The sequence below is a fragment of the Cyrtonyx montezumae genome, unplaced genomic scaffold, assembly GCF_038088225.1.
Source record: "Cyrtonyx montezumae isolate F1298 unplaced genomic scaffold, pur_monq_1.0 scaffold_8, whole genome shotgun sequence".
Classification (NCBI taxonomy): domain Eukaryota; kingdom Metazoa; phylum Chordata; class Aves; order Galliformes; family Odontophoridae; genus Cyrtonyx; species Cyrtonyx montezumae.
In genome coordinates this window covers 53800330-53816383 of record NW_027072089.1, presented here as the reverse complement: position 1 = coordinate 53816383, position 16054 = coordinate 53800330, and the positions used below count along the sequence as shown (strand labels likewise).

The 16054-nt window shown below is 42.5% G+C and overlaps 1 protein-coding gene across 1 annotated transcript; it reads left to right on the top strand.

The window, feature by feature from the left end:
- Window positions 1–2703: 2703 nt before the first annotated feature.
- CBLN2 (cerebellin 2 precursor) lies at window positions 2704–6019 on the top strand. The gene is made up of 3 exons (XM_065752239.1): window positions 2704–3039; window positions 4878–4997; window positions 5271–6019. The coding sequence occupies exons 1-3, from the start codon at window positions 2719–2721 to the stop codon at window positions 5466–5468; spliced, it is 639 nt and encodes a 212-aa protein (XP_065608311.1). The 5' UTR covers window positions 2704–2718; the 3' UTR covers window positions 5469–6019.
- The last annotated feature ends 10035 nt before the right edge of the window (window positions 6020–16054 follow it).

Here is a 16054-nt window from a genome sequence, read left to right as displayed (position 1 = left end):
TACTGACAGTTCTTTTGAGAGCTAGCTGCCTAAAGAGAAAGGGGACTCGTAAATGTGGGATTTATCCCCGTATTAGAAGAAAGGCAAGATTTCATCTGTTTTCCTGTGGATACACAGATTTAAGGGCTTTCCAGCTGCCTTTAGTTTTTATGCTCACCTTTCTTAAGAGCAGTGGAGAAAAGCGATGACGCGCCATCCCTCCCTCACCACTGGGCCTTATGTTGTAAGTCACATAAAACAAGGAGCAAATCTTTTGGCTCTGCTTTCATCCCTCCTTTATACGGCAAAGTAATAATCAATGACTAGTCTGATCTAAAGACTCCCCAGTGTACCAGAGCTATGCGAGACTGAGTGTTGATATCTTTGGATGAATTTCAGTGGTCCTTCTTGCTGTTTTGCAGAATGGGTGCTGCCTTGCAGCTGCAGGCTGGTCCCTGCTGTGATTTTCTGATACTTATTAGTGGACTACACTTATCAGGTTTCTACTCTCATCTCTCCATACCTGAGCACAGGGAAAAAAAGAAAAAAAAAAAAGACCATCAAACACAAGTATTTCAGGCTTACTATAAAATTCTCATTTAAAATAAGGAGCTATAGGTTAGGTATTCCCTGCACACTGCTTAGCCATGATTTCAGGGCATGATTAATTTCTCAGTGCAAATCATCAGGCAGACACCCGCAGGGGTTCCTCACTGGTGGTTAAAGCAGAAGATTGAAACAGGAGCACTCATTCATAGATGAGATCGTATTTTTACTACAGAGATACACCTGCAAATTTTTCTCCGGCTCGGGAACGTTACAGCCACCATTTGGATTTATGTGCAGTTCTCTAACATACTTTCAGATGCTGAAGTTTGCATATCAGGATCTCCGGGAAAATGCCATACGCATCCAGAAAACCCATTTGTAAACGAGAGGAGTGCATGGAAACGCAATGCTTCTCTCGCAAAACTTCACTGCCAGCGCTTTGCCGTCCCCTCCCTCCCAGACATCAACCTCAGCGCGAAACACTTGCAGCCGGTGCTACTTGATGATAAACCTTGGCGATGATAATCGCCACAGCTCCGTAAGGCCGCAGGGACAGCGGGTGGGTGCGACCTCCCCAGCCCTTCTCCGGCGTCCGGCCCTCGGGAGTTTTCCCTCTCGCCCTCCGGGGCGCGACCCTCTGCCGGCCCGCGCTGCGCCCGCCAGCGCCGCCAGGTGGCGCCGCACTCCCGCTTATGGCGCCGCTCTGCGGGCGGTGCGGGTGCGGGGCCGCCCCAGGGCAGCAGCTCCGTTCTGACGGGAGAGCCGAGTGCCGGGCGCTGTTAGGCGCAGAGCCGGGCGGGGAGCTCGGGCCTTCGGGGTGCGGTGATCCCGACAGCGTTTTAGTGTTCTGTTTGTCGTTATCTGTATTAAACCTTGAATTCCAAGCAGCTTCCAGCTCGCGATGCTGCACGGCTGCCTGTAGGCGCTAACGCCCCGCTGGCACGTTCGTTCAGCCCGACGGGTGCAGGTGTAGATACTGAGGTGGCTGTCCGGCCTCTGGCTGCAGCCGGCTGCGGGAGGAGCCCCGCGGTGCTGCCGGAGCCTGAATCCCTGCTGGGTGCGTGCTTGCGTTTGTGTATGTGTGTGAGTGAGAGGATAGGAGGAGGGGGAACGTGGGGTGGTGGTGGCGGCCGGGGAGGGGGGGGGGTACGGGGGGGTGGGGGGATTATTGGCAATGGGCGGGAGAGAAAGAGGCGACTCCTGTTTCCTTTTCTTTCCGCCAGCGCAATCTCGGCTCATTTTCTCTAAGCAGTACCAGGTCCCGGACGAGCTCCGCAGCCAGCTCTCCTCTCCCGCCATGGACCTCCCAGGTAAAAGGCCGCTCCCCTCCCCGCCGGCCGCTCCCTTTGCAAAACACCGCTTTAAACATTAGCGACGCGGAGCGAGGCGAGCGGCAGTAATGCCCGGGGCGGATCTGAGAGCTCAGCGATTTCTCCGCTGAGCGGAGAAAACTGAGCGGCAACTTCCCGGGGAGACGTCGGCTGGGGAGGTTTCGCCTCTTGCGGTGCGTTCTGCATGCAGGGTTGGGAGCGGGCTGCCCGAACCTCCCGCCGCCTTCCCGAGAGTTTTGGGAACCGCTGGGGTCCGTGGTAACGGGGACAGCTCGGGGTAGAGACGAAGGGTCGGGAAGTACGAGGAGTGCCGGAGCGCATCAGGAGGGCGGCGGCTCCCAGGCACGGCGAGCCTGCGGGATGGAGGGCACAGAGGGAGCACCGGGAGCCCGAGGGGACACAACTCGGGGCTAGGAGGCTCCTCCTGGCGTGCCCCGACGGGTGCGGCGCAGCCTCCGCCTCCAGGTGTCTGTAGGGGGACGGAGAACGGGAGGAGAGGAGGTCTCCCGCGGACCTGTTGTGCTCCGTGTCGGCTGTAGGGCGGGGTGGGGCGGAGGTGCCGCCGGGCTGCGCGGTGCGGGGCTGCGCGGTGTCCGGCTCCCTGCGGCCGCCTCACCGTCGCCCTTACCCCAGCAGGCTGCACGCCGCCCACCCTCTGAGGAAGCTCCCTAGCCCCTCCGCCGAGGAGCAGGAGGAGGAAAAGAAGGGAGGAAGGCGCGGCCCCGCCGCCGCCCAGTCGCGCCGTCCCGCCGAGCGCTGGCCGCGGGGCGCCGCGGCGGCAGCAGGCGCGCAGCCCCCTCCGCCTCCCCGCGCCCGCCCGGCGGCGGAGAGCCCGAGAGGCGGCGGTCCGGCGCGGGGCATGGGGCGGCGGCGGCGGGGGGAGCTGCCCGAGGCGGCGGGCGGCTGCTGCTGCTGCCTGGCGGCGGCGCTGCCGCTGCTGCTTCTGCTGCTGCCCGCCGGGTGCCCGGTGCGGGCGCAGAACGACACGGAGCCCATCGTCCTGGAGGGGAAATGCCTGGTGGTGTGCGACTCCAGCCCCTCGGCCGACGGCGCCATCACCTCGTCCCTGGGGATCTCCGTGCGCTCGGGCAGCGCCAAGGTGGCCTTCTCGGCCACCCGCAGCACCAACCACGAGCCCTCCGAGATGAGCAACCGCACCATGACCATCTACTTCGACCAGGTCAGTCGCCGCCTGCTTTCGTCCGTGTTGTCCCCTCGCCCCGTGGTTACGCCTCACACCTTCTTCCCTCTCGCTCCCTCCCCGCCATCCCCTAATAAAGGTTCAACTCTCCGGAAAGAGTTCGGGACGTCCTTTGGGGCGGCTGCGGGGCTTTCTGGGGGTGGTGGCAGTCCCGTGGCTGACGGAGTACTCTAATGTGCCACCTGGTGCCTCGACACCCCCGAGGATCGCCCTGGCCGGGGCGGGACGGGAGATGGCCGTTTGCAGGACGGAAATTTACGGGCCGGGAATCGCCACATCTGCCGCTGCCGAGCGCGTATGGCAGCGTTACAGCACCTCCGGGAGGAGGGCGGTCTGAAGGGGTTCCCCGCGCTACCGAGCCGTGTCCCTGCGGGCGGGGAGCGGGGCTGCCCCGAGCGGCACACGCCGGGTTCTGCATGCGGCATCCCGACGTGCCGCCATGCCCATCCTGCCCCGACGTTCCGCTTGAGTTTTGCCATTAAATTCACTTCTAACATTGTTTTCATTTTTTAACTTTTTTTTTTAATATTATTACTACTTCTGAAGCAATACCGCGGGGTCATCCAAAAATACTCACACGCCCTGTTTTTCCCTATTCTTTAACCTTTCCGTCCACCTGTCTTTCACCTGTGCACCTGTACCTCCTTGATGAGTTCACAGCGCTTATTCCTTGGGTACAAAATTTCCTAAAGTCAGATCGGTGGAGAAGGAAAAAAGAGCCTTCTCTGTGTATATAGCACACCGCAGGTACTTCACCCCGCAATGCTTAGCTGAGGGTTTGAAAGCGTTCCTCCCTCCCTCCTTTCCCACAATAGCGGATTAACTTCCCCCCTCCCGCTTCATGGAAACAATAGGGTTTGGCCCCTCGTGGGGCTTTGTATTTTTCGCCGTCAATATCGGGATCGCAGCCCGCAAAGCTGAGTGGGAACCGCGCAGGAAACGGTGACGGCGGCAGGGCCAGGTGGGACCGGGGCGCGGCCGCGCTGCCCCCACAGGCTCACCCCACGCGAGCCTCTGCCACGGGAATCTGGTGGTTTTTTTGTTGTCTTTTTTTTTTTTCCTATTCCAACTCCTCCTTTTCTTTTCTTTTCTTTTCTTTTCTTTTCTTTTCTTTTCTTTTCTTTTCTTTTCTTTTCTTTTCTTTTCTTTTCTTTTCTTTTCTTTTCTTTTCTTTTCTTTTCTTTTCTTTTTTCTTTCTTTTCTTTCATTAAAAAAAAAAAGGGAAATTCAGATTGCTGCTGAGAAAGAGGAGCGGCCTCACCCCAGTTCTCAGGGTGTTGCAGAGGAATGGAAAGGCACGAGAGACAGATGGACATTCACACAGATGTTCCTCATGTTGGGGGTTCTCTCTCCTCCTCTCTCCCAGAGCAATATCACAGCCCGATTTCAGCTGTATATGCTTTTAAAGATGAGGACAGATCTGGTTTCAGCAGTATAGGCTAAAAAATCTGTATCTGCTCCGTGAACTGCTAAGTCCCAGTTGTGTTTGTTTCACCTTGCCTCCCTGCCATCGCCACATCCTGCTACCTTCACCTTATTGGCAGCACACTGTGGACATTTGTGCTTCATCTAACGGGCTTTGGAGCTCATCACCGCATATCTAAATCATTTATGAGCTGCGTTGCTTTTTTAATGCCTCTGTAACTTGATTCCTTTCCCCTGCAGTGCACTTTTAATTGCGCTGCAAATGCCATTCTAAGTAGGCTTTGTATTGGTTGTGGAGCTCGTGTGGACACTGGCGCTTTGCTAAGACAAGGTCTGATATCTTTGCTTTTTCTCTGTCTCTCTCCATTTCTTTTCCTTTGTTTACTTTCCAGGTATTAGTTAATATTGGCAACCATTTTGATCTTGCTTCCAGTATATTTGTAGCACCAAGGAAAGGGATATATAGTTTCAGTTTCCACGTGGTCAAGGTCTATAACAGACAAACCATCCAGGTGGGTCGTGATCTAGCTATCTTGCTTTTTTTCAAATCCTCTACTTCCCCCCCCCCCCCCCCCTCCTCCCCCAGTTATAAGCCCTGCAGGTAAAGAATAAGGCTGTAGATTATTTTAAATCAAAGGTTCTGTATGCATGACAAAAATCGTGCGTTGCCTTTGCTTAGCTCATCTCTGTCTCTAACTTGTGCCAAAGTTTAATGAAGTGCATAGGGCAAGCAAGTCGCTGAAGCTATTGACAAAACTCAGGTTCTCTCTCTTTGCACTTTTTAGGTAAGTTTAATGCAAAACGGCTACCCAGTGATTTCAGCTTTTGCAGGGGATCAGGACGTTACCAGAGAAGCAGCCAGCAATGGAGTCTTGCTCCTCATGGAAAGAGAAGACAAAGTGCATCTCAAACTGGAAAGGGGTAACCTCATGGGAGGGTGGAAATATTCGACCTTTTCTGGCTTCTTAGTCTTTCCACTATAAAAGAAGGCCAAATAGGAGACAGATTGATGAGCTGGAGCAAGAATTCAGTTAACAACACCTTGAACTTGGCAGCACACAACAATATTTCCAGTCACCCAGTCAGACTGTCACAGTAGAAGAACGATAACCTTCTAAACTCCAACATTTGCTTTGAATATTGACAATTCCTCGGGAACCTGCGCCTCTAATTAGTTTTAGACGACAGTGATCTTTAGGAGAAATGAAATTATCGACCTGAGCAATTTGTACCTGTGATTGTAAAGTCAATTTCGGATTTTATTGTTGGGATCATTGACTTTCTTCTTTTTTATTATTTTTTTTCCTCTCGTTCATTTTTTCCCCTCTTCTTTCTCTTCTCGTTCCAATGAGACAAATAACTCGGACCGTACAATCGCTTTGTCAAAGGCTCACTCCAGAGCCAGAAGAATGAAGTGTTCAGCCCAATGAGGTGTTCTTTCCATGCTTTATTTCTTTGTGTTGTATAGCCTTAAGGAAAAAAAAAGAAAAAAAGAAAAAGAAAAAAAAAAGAATGGCTTCAGTCTCAATCCTGTATTTTTTCTGGGGGAGGGTTATTCTGAACCTTACTGTGTCAAGAAGTGCTTTATCCAGTGGAGCAAAATTTGCACGATTGGAATCTTATTTGTTTTGTGTTGTTCGTGTTTTTCATCGACTTTTTTTTTTCTGATTTTTATTTGTATGCGCTAAAAATGTAAGCTAGATTGATCAATAAGGCAAAACAAAGCACATATATACCCTGTAGCTCTAAGTAAAGCTAACCAGTGAACAATTGTTGTCTACACTTTCCAGCTGATCTTTATAGACCTATTAAAGAGAGAGGAAAAAGCAAGAGCTACGTGATCCTTCAGTTACAATCTGGAAACCAGTAAAGGAACTGACATTTCTGAGTGGCCCTGACATTTCTAGAAGCAACAGTGGAGGCTCTGAATATCTTAACTGACCATACCCTAAAATATATCCTTTTGTTGCATTGCCAAACGTGGTTTGGGTGCTTTTAGCTGATATTTATTTCATGTATTTTTTCACCAATGCTTGAGTACAACATTGTGCGAGCTCGGAGAGATGGTGGAGCAAACTATTCCTCTTCCAAATTAAATAAAATCACTTCCATTTGACCTGTCCATGGCAAGTACCTGAGCAGCTGCTCCTAGCATCTTTGACAGCATTTGAGAGTGGGGCCTCAGAGGATCAGCAAACACAGCAGAAGTTGCTCAGATGCCATGTATTTACAGTCGTGTGTGTTCTACCCAACACAAATGGCCTCAGAATTGTGGGGGTGCAATGCCATTGATACTGGGGATTAGGAAAAGTCCTAACTCCAGTTGACAAGAGGAAAAATACCAGGCCAGCATCAATTGCATTCTTTTGCCTCATTCTCATCAAATAAATCTTATGTCTTCACTTTATGACTGTGTGCTGAGGACATACTTGCATGAGGAGATCCAGGAGGGATGTTTATATTCTTTGATATGATTTTAACTTCGTTTATTTAAATATTTCATCTTGTTATTAAGCTCACAAGAGCGGATGTGTATAAGAATTTATTTTTTATCAGATTTACTCCTCTGCCACAAACAAATATAAAGCAAAGGCATTTGCAGCAAATTGGTGGTAGCTATGTTGTATTTCGAAATTATGGTGGACATGTCATTTTCATTGTAAATTTATCATTAAAGGGACAAAATCAATTAAAATCATATATTCTTTAAAAAATCTTACCTGTGTTGCTTATGATACCTCAAATGGCCAGAACCTAAGCCAATTTTATATTTAACATTTTCATATGTTTTTGTGATTGGTGTTTGCTTCAGCGTTTTGCTGAGCTGTTCGCTGAATGAATGAGTTTCAGGTTTTGTTTTTTACTGAGTTGCATTTTCTGGTTTCTCCTTGTACACTGGAATGATTGTAATGTTTCTAGTTGCAAAATATAACAGGGCTATGTTTAAATACAAGAAATAAAACCTGAGTCAGCAGCAACCTTTTTCTATTGAAACACAAAAATAATTATGAAAGCAGTTCATAGGTACTGTAAAACTATTTTTAAATCTAGGTTTTTGTGTTCAAAACTTGATGACATTTCTCAAGGAAATATGCACTGAATTTTATTTGAAGTTCCAAGTTTTTGAGTTCTGTTACATTCCCACAGTGTTATTTTGAAATTATGCCTACCGTAACCACTTTCAGCTTTCCCATATAACTTGATTCGTCTGCCTTGAATGAGGCAATGATGTTTAGTTCTGGCTCTCTCCTGAGCCAAACAATGCCAATTGAAACATTTTATTTGGACACATTCTTGGAAGATTCTGTGCCACTGATCTCTAATATCCCCTCTCCCTCTTTTTTCTATTTGTGTGTCCTTCATGCTAAGTTCTGAAGTTGGCACCATTGTATAAACAGCTGTATTACATGGAAATAGGGCATTACATTCTCACTGTACACTAATTACAAACACAGCTTTTTGAGGGGATGGTTTGGTTTTTCATGTGTCAATGTTTGTTCCCATTCCCCTTTTAATTCATTTTGTACCCAAGTTTGAATAGGCACAACCTGTTTGTTTTGGGTAACAGTAAATATTTTGGTATATATACAAGGCACTGTAGAATGCAGCAAGAATTATTATGTGAAGCTGCTTAAAGGAGCCTTCTGGCACATAAAGAATAGGCTTATCTAAAGTAATTTATAAAAGTACATTGATTAGGTATCATTCAGAGCTGGCGCAAAGTTCAAGCTGAGGAGCACCATGACAGTTACTAAGTGTAAAACATAACATTGTGAAGCAGGCCAGTGGCACAATAACAGCTTTGGTTCCTGAGAGAGTAATAACGCAATATTCCTCCCAACAACTTTCAAACTTGCTCATAAATTGCTGTGTAAATTATTCCTATGAGAACACTGTACATTTGATATCTTCCTTTCTGGGGACCAGCTGCATCCGTCTCACTTGTGTGTCTTTGGGAAGCAGTTTTATTGTTTCTTCAGTGGACACTTGGCAAGGTAGAAACCAAAACCTATTTTAGGAATGATTCTAATCATACATTTTGTTTCTTTCCTGTATATTTTCAAATTTTACATCTACAGTTTGAACACGATCTTGCAAAAAGCAGTGTGCCCTTTCATACCCTCTGAGGCAGTGGGTGTGATAGATATATAGTGTTTCTCATTACTGGTCAGCATCTTGCAAGCTGGATCTGTTTATGCTGGTGGGAGGAGGAGAGAGACCGACAGGGTGAAACTAGGGGGATGTTTAGCAGTTACGTTTTATTTGTTGGCTGTTACATTTTTAACTTGTAAGTAGAACTTCTAAGTATTGAGTGTTTGGGGTTTTTTTTTTTAATTTTTTTTTTTTTTACCAAATTTTACCTTGCACAAGCTGTCTTAAGTAGAAAATACTTGCTTACAGATGCAGTTTTTAAAGAATAGCCAAAAGTAGTTTCATATCTTTTAAGATGCGACATTCATTTCTGGAATAGGCAGGGTCACAGGTAGAATTGCTTAAAAGTAGCTGTTATAATAAATAGCTTATTTCAATCCATTACAACCTTATATATATATATATAATATTATATATTATAACAAGCATCAAAATCAGTGTTGTCAATACACTTCACTTGTCAGATCAAAGAAATCCATTCAAATTACATATAACTAATGAAAAATAAAGCATAATTCATAGTATTTGTGTTGTACCATTGTTCCAATACCATGTTTGGTCAGATGAATCACACTCATTTCTAATCAGGGTGTTAAATAATAACGATTAACTGTAAAATAACTAACTTTTAAATGGGTTATATTCTTTTGTTTGGCTTGTCTTCATCTGTTAGAGTACTCAAAACAGAAATGTATGATTACTGCTCACCTCTTAACTCAATTATATTAACTGGTTATAAACTGAGAATTATTATGTAATACATCATGATTGTAGTTAGAAATTGATTAGGTGGTTTGTCAGATGATAGGCGAAGCTTTTGATCAGTTGCTTATTAGTATCAGCAAAATTCTAGTGTGCCATAGTAAAACAGCTATATTATCTTTTTAATGAAGTGGTTAATCTTACTTGGTTTATTTCTGTATAGTCAATTTCTCTATGAGGAATCTTATGAAAAAGATTAGTAGGAATGGGCCTGAATTGTAGGGCTTTGACTTTTGTTCATTATCTACAATTATTTTTACTTTAAAAATCAGTTGTAATAAGTGCAAACACATAGTTAACATCAAAACCCCTTATCAGTTTAAATATTTTTCAATACCAATAAAGTCCTACAAATATATTGCAAACTCATGCTATAAATCCATTTTCAAAACACTATTCTTTTCCACTCTCATCTGGCATACTCACACAGATAATCATTTCCTTGTTAGCCATTACCAGTAAAATCCATATATCACTAATTGCTTTTGATACACTCACCATGAGCTTACATTTCATATATCAGGGTATTCTAATACCTAAAATATTGCATTTCTTCCCAGGTAGTATATACATTGAAATACTCAGTTAATCCCATCAACTATACATCAGCAAAATGTAGGTGTGCTGTGCCTCTGAAAATTAGGTACCATAGATAGTAGCTTATATAAACAATGAGATGCTAATAATAAGTACTGTGATAAAGTCTGTATTTTTAAAAAATACAGGAATAAAGGCGGTATAAACAAATGCTCCAAAACTCAAGAAATATTAAATTTTTAAACTAATGATACTCTCTGATAGTGTAAGTCCTTCTCTGAAAGAAATGCTCCCGTTTTATTAAGTTGGTCCATGACATCAGAGGTGAACGTTAGTGGTACAGCAGTAGAGGTTGAACCTTTACCCCACTATTCCTTTTCATTTTGTTGCTGTGTGACAGACGGCAGCAGAGGGGCAGTCTGACACTGTGGCATCTGACATGGAAGTGCATATCAAGCAAAGGTGTGGGATTGAATCTCTCCATGCAGAAAAAATGGCACCTACTGACATTCATCAATGCTTGCTGAGAGTTTATGGAGGGCAAACAGTGAAAGTGAGCACAGAGAAGTGGTGGGTGGTGCATTTCTGCAGTGGTGGCAGAGACAGTGGTTTGCCTCCTCTGGTGCAGAATTTTACTAGTGCAGCATGCAGGCACTATAGGTAATGGTGCAACTATGTTGAAAAAGAGTGTTTTGTAGGCCAAGAGTTTGCCCTATTAAATAGTGTTATTATGCTCTTTGTATATGATGTAATTTCAGTGGAAATAAATAGGAGACATTACTTTTGGAATGACCTCTGTATTTCCATTATAATAGCAAGCTGTTATTTTTACCATAGGAATCTAAAAAAGAATTTAGATTATTTTGTGAGCTTTATAATCTTGTTCAGAGTACTGTTATAATGACTCAACAGATACAGAAGATCGTAAATTAGTAATTATTTATTATATAACATTCTCTTTAGACTTGACATTTCAATTAATTTAAACTTGTTCTTTGAAATGTTTTTGTATGTGTAAATATACACACATGCATATAAATGTACGGACATACATTTGTACATAAAACAAACCTTTCACTAGGAATCTATGGACAGATTTGACTTTTTCTGATAAAGTTTAGCCTTCTATTCTCTGAAGCATTATCTAAACAACTTAATTGCTATTTTATTTATTGTCATTCTAAACCTAATACTGTTTATTTTTGCTAAGATCTAAAAGTACACCAAATGATAGCAAGTAACAGTGTACATTTACGTGCTGAGATCTGTTATAGTTCAGGTAACATTAAGGTACAGTGGATCGGAGTAATTGAGGCATTCATTCCTTCAGGTTTTGAATGCTTCTGGTCTAAGTGACCCTCTAGGGCTGTGTAGTGATTTATGTGATATGCTTCAAAACATCAGATGGATTCAGTCTGTCTTTATATTGATAGGAAACCTGTGATATTAATTCAAAGTGAAAATGTCCCTTATTTTTAGCTGTTTAGTAAAAATATTTTTTATACGCTGCTTTAATTTTGTGTGTGTGAACATTTTCTGTATAGAGATGCATTATATTGCCACATAGAATTAATCTCATGGAGTCCTGCAGTGACTCCAATGGAGAGAGAAAAAGGAGTTTTCCGACATTGTGTCTATTCTTTAAGAGCAGTAAGGTAGCACAGAACTCCAGGCTTATTTTTTCCAGAGAAAATAAATATAAAATTACATAAGAAAGAATATTTTGCGTTTTCTTAAATTATTTATTATTACTAACAGTAGAATTTTCTCAGTTTGTTTTGTAATAGTATGATTGGGAGTATTTTGGAATGGAATTGAAATGAATATAGCTATATAGAATCTAGCAGCTGGGTCCTCTAAACTAACTTTTCTGGAGATGAATGTGTTTTCAATTGGACCTTATAATCTCTCTAGATACAAGTGTTCTTGTATAGGAACCGTCCCTTTCCCTTATTACTTCACTTAGACAGGGAAAGCACCATTTATTTATTTATTTATTTATTTATTCATTCATTCATTCATTCATTCATTCATTTATTTATTATTTTTTCCTTTCTACTCTTTGGCTTCTTATGCTTTCTTCTACTTTGTGAATTGTGCTAAAACTATCCAGAAGAGATTGTGTTCACATTTGCTTAAGACATTTTCATTTCTTTTCTCCCGCTCGCTCTTATTCTTTATTTCATATCTGAAAAGATCTTCATGTTGATTTTTAAGAGTACTTAAAAAAATGCTTTTTCATTCAACTCATTCATAACTATGTAATACATTGTTCATAAAGATGACAGTTTTAGTTGTCTGTTCACAAGTTGTCTCATCCCACAGGTTAGCACTCAGCACTCAGTTAAGTAAACTCAGCTTAGTTAAGAATAGAAATCTGTTAAAAAAACCAAACCAAACCAAACCAAAACCAGTGAAACTGATCTGGCTATGAATCAGTGATTTCTAGTAAATATTTTGATCCCTTTTAGTCTGTTTTCTCATAAAACATGATTTGCATTAACTAAGTGACTTGGTACCTTTTTGTTCTCCTAAATCCCCTAAAATATCCTATGTATATAGACACTAGGAATCTCTTTTTTTTTCCTCTCTGGAAAGTACACTCTCTAGTGTAACTGTTTGGACACTGGACAAGAATGAGAAACCAGATTTTAAAACATCCAGTTATCTTTTATCATGAACACCTTGTGAGAAAGAGAACATACGTGCAGGATTTGAAGGGAAAGGGGGGAAACTCTGCTAAACCTGTAGGAAGTTTGCAAACTATTATTTGCCCCTATGCCAAAAGCTTATGGGTAGAGATATGGATATGCAAGTGCAAGCCACAGCTATGAGACAAACATTTATATGTAAAATATTTTGATAGACCTCTAACTTTGATGCTATTAACAAAATGACATGAAAATTTGTATGCAACTTAGATGGGACTAAGCACACAGATGTAATTAGTGACCATACCAAACTGTTTATAAAGGACAGTGATTCAATATACATAGATATATTACACAGTGTACCCTACTCATACATGGAATACTGCAATGTGTTACAAATATATATGCCATCCCCAAGCAATCTTTACAAAATTATCTTTACATAGCTATGGGAGCCAGAGATTAGATAGCAGCTAGCACATTTCAGACCTCTGAGCACATTATAAAAATTGAGATAAATGTTCCAGCACTTTTCACTACCCCTCAAAGAAGAAGTGGTTTAGTACCTGAAAACAAAAATGGAGCCTACATGCACTATATAACATTGTCTCATTTTTACCAGGAGTAGAAAAAACTTTGCTTTATTTGCTGCCATGATCCAATCTAATGTGTTTGCCTGTAGCATCCTTTTCACCTGTGCACAATTATTTTTTTCAGACCTTTTGTAGATGATAACTAAACAGTTAACAGTAGTTTTGCAAGTGTACTTTAACATGTTAAACCCATAAGCAACAGCCTTTTCTACCGCACTACTGATTGTCAGATTCACTCTAATTAATGCGTAAGGTGTCTACATCATGCTTAGAAAAAAACAAGGCTCAGGATATCTTTTGGATAGATATTGTACTGCTGTGAACAATACCATGCTCAAGGCAGCCAGATGCACAGAAAGACAACTTGGATCAACATTTAATTGGCATGGCAATGTTCAGGCTTATTAATTCTCAAGAGTGCTCTAGTACTGGACCTGAGATTGCAAATCACCATATGCTTTCTTTTGAACAGTAAAACTGGCGAATTAATCTGGACATGAAAAGAAGTTTCTAGTCATGTTTAATTGCCCAATGCCCAAATGGTCTGTTGAAAAAAGCTCCATTGGCTCTTGACTTACGGTTTTGATAATCCCCTGCTTGACTTACTCCCCACTGTCACTGCTTTACTGAACAGGGAAAGAAAACTAAACAAAATACTCCAGATGTGGCCACAGCTGCCAAGTATAGAGGAATAAACATTTATTTTGGTCTGCTGACTGTGCTTTTCCACATGTATCCTACTATGCAATTTGCCTTTGCTTCACGTTTGTACTGCTGACTGACAGATGTCCAACTTATGACCCTTGGACCTCCATTATTTTTATTTTTTTCTGCTAAACTTGTTTCTATACAGCCAGCTCCAGACAATACTGCTGCATGCAGATAATTTATTCGAGGTGCAGGACTTCTTAACTTCAGTTTATCAAAGTTCATGAGTTTCTATCAGCCCAGTTCTCTAGTCAGTCAAAATACCTCTGAACAGCATTCCTTTTATTTAGCACATATCTTTCTTCCTCTAAATTTGGTGTCTACAGCCTTGCTGAGGGTGTATTTTGCCCTGTCATCAGTCCTTTTCCGATTGGTTGCAGAGGTACAACTGAAGACCATGATGACAGCTAGTCTCATGCCTTTTTATGTTCTTCATGTGTTTGGGAATGACTTCTGTGTGAGGAGACTGAGGTGCAGCTGAGCAGACTGTAATGTCCCAGATCCTTTTTCTTACTGTTCTTGAAGAGGGATGAGATACTTTGCATTCTCTTGTAACTCGAGATCACCTAATTTTGGCCAGCTCTGTCACTGACTTCAGACATACCACATGTGGTTTCATGAACTGCTATATATCAGTTTTGCTCAACTGAATGTTAACTAATCTTTCCCTAACCTAGGCTGTGCCTCACTCTCTGAGACTCTACCACTAGGTACAGAGATATGGAAAGGTCTTCAGCAGTAAAGATCTTGGAAAATAAAGCTTTAAGTACTACAATCCCTTCCATCTATTCAGCACAAAATCATCTACTCTTCCTGTTGATTTATTTACAAAGGTCTTTTCTTTTTCCATTTACCTTCCCTGCCGATTTCAATTTCAGCAGAACTTTGGCTTTCCTAATTCCATGACCAGTCAATATTTTTAATCTTCTTCCTGAGCACAAGTCTTCCTTCTGTCACGTAAAGAGGGGTTCTTCTTGTTTTACCTCTTTATTGGAAGATCTGTAGCAGAAAGCCATCACACCAGTGTACTCATTAGCCTCCCTTTGATCTTGACCTGCAATCTCTCAACTGGTTTGTGGACTATTTCATGGCAAAACTCAATTAATGTAAGTTGCTCTTCGACACAGAGCACAACCTTTACTCCTTCTGTGTCCAGCTTTGCTAAAGAGCCTGTAGCCACCTATGCCCGGGCAGTCCTGTGAGCTGAGTGATGCAACTGAGATGTGCCTCCAGTCATGTTGCTTTCTTAGGGATTTAATGGGAGCCTTTTTTATCATGTTGTCATGTAGACATTTGCCTCTTTAGTTCCTATTGTTCCACTCCTCTTAGTTTTCCATCTTCATTCCTTGAAAAAAATTTCCTCCTAAAACCCCTAGTTTAAAGCCTTTTCCATTAGGTTGACAAGTTTGGAAAACAAGCAAAAAGACAAAAACCCAGTGATTTTACTTCATTTTGTCAGATGGAGCCAACCACTGCTTAGGTCCTGTGATCATAGATGACAAAGTGCTGCACAGGATATCAACATAACAGATGGGTACTGACACATAAGATACTTCTGCATCTACTTGAACCTTTTCCTTTTGCTGTAAAGGCTGAGGAGAAACCACTTAGGCTCACAAGTTCTTCAGGATCATCCTCCCTTGATTCACTGTTTTTTCCTGGTCATTGGATTTCAGTCAACAATGGACAAATAGCAAGAGGTTATAATTCAGAGGCTGTCTGAACCTCTGCAATATTCCTACAAATTTTTTGATGCATCACGACACGCAGATCTGCTTAGAAACAAGTAATGGCTGAAGGAATATGATGCAGAGCTGACATCCTTCTATTAATATTTTGAATCTTGGTGAAAGCAGGGGAAAATTTATTATTACACTCAGTGACATTTAGATGGTATCTTGATGCTTCAGCACAAGCTAACATGGCATTAGAAACAATAATTTACTTTCTTAATTCATATTTTTACCATCATGCATTTTTCTAGCACCTTGAAGTCAGGCAAATATTAAGAAACACAAATTAGTTTATGCCAGGAAAAAAAAAAAAAAAAAAAACAAGAATTGAAATTAAGTAACAAATTGAAGAATATGGAAGACAAGAGATCAGTATTAAATGAAAGCAAGAATTCTGTTTGGAAAAGGATGTTATCAGGCTGAAAATGAATCA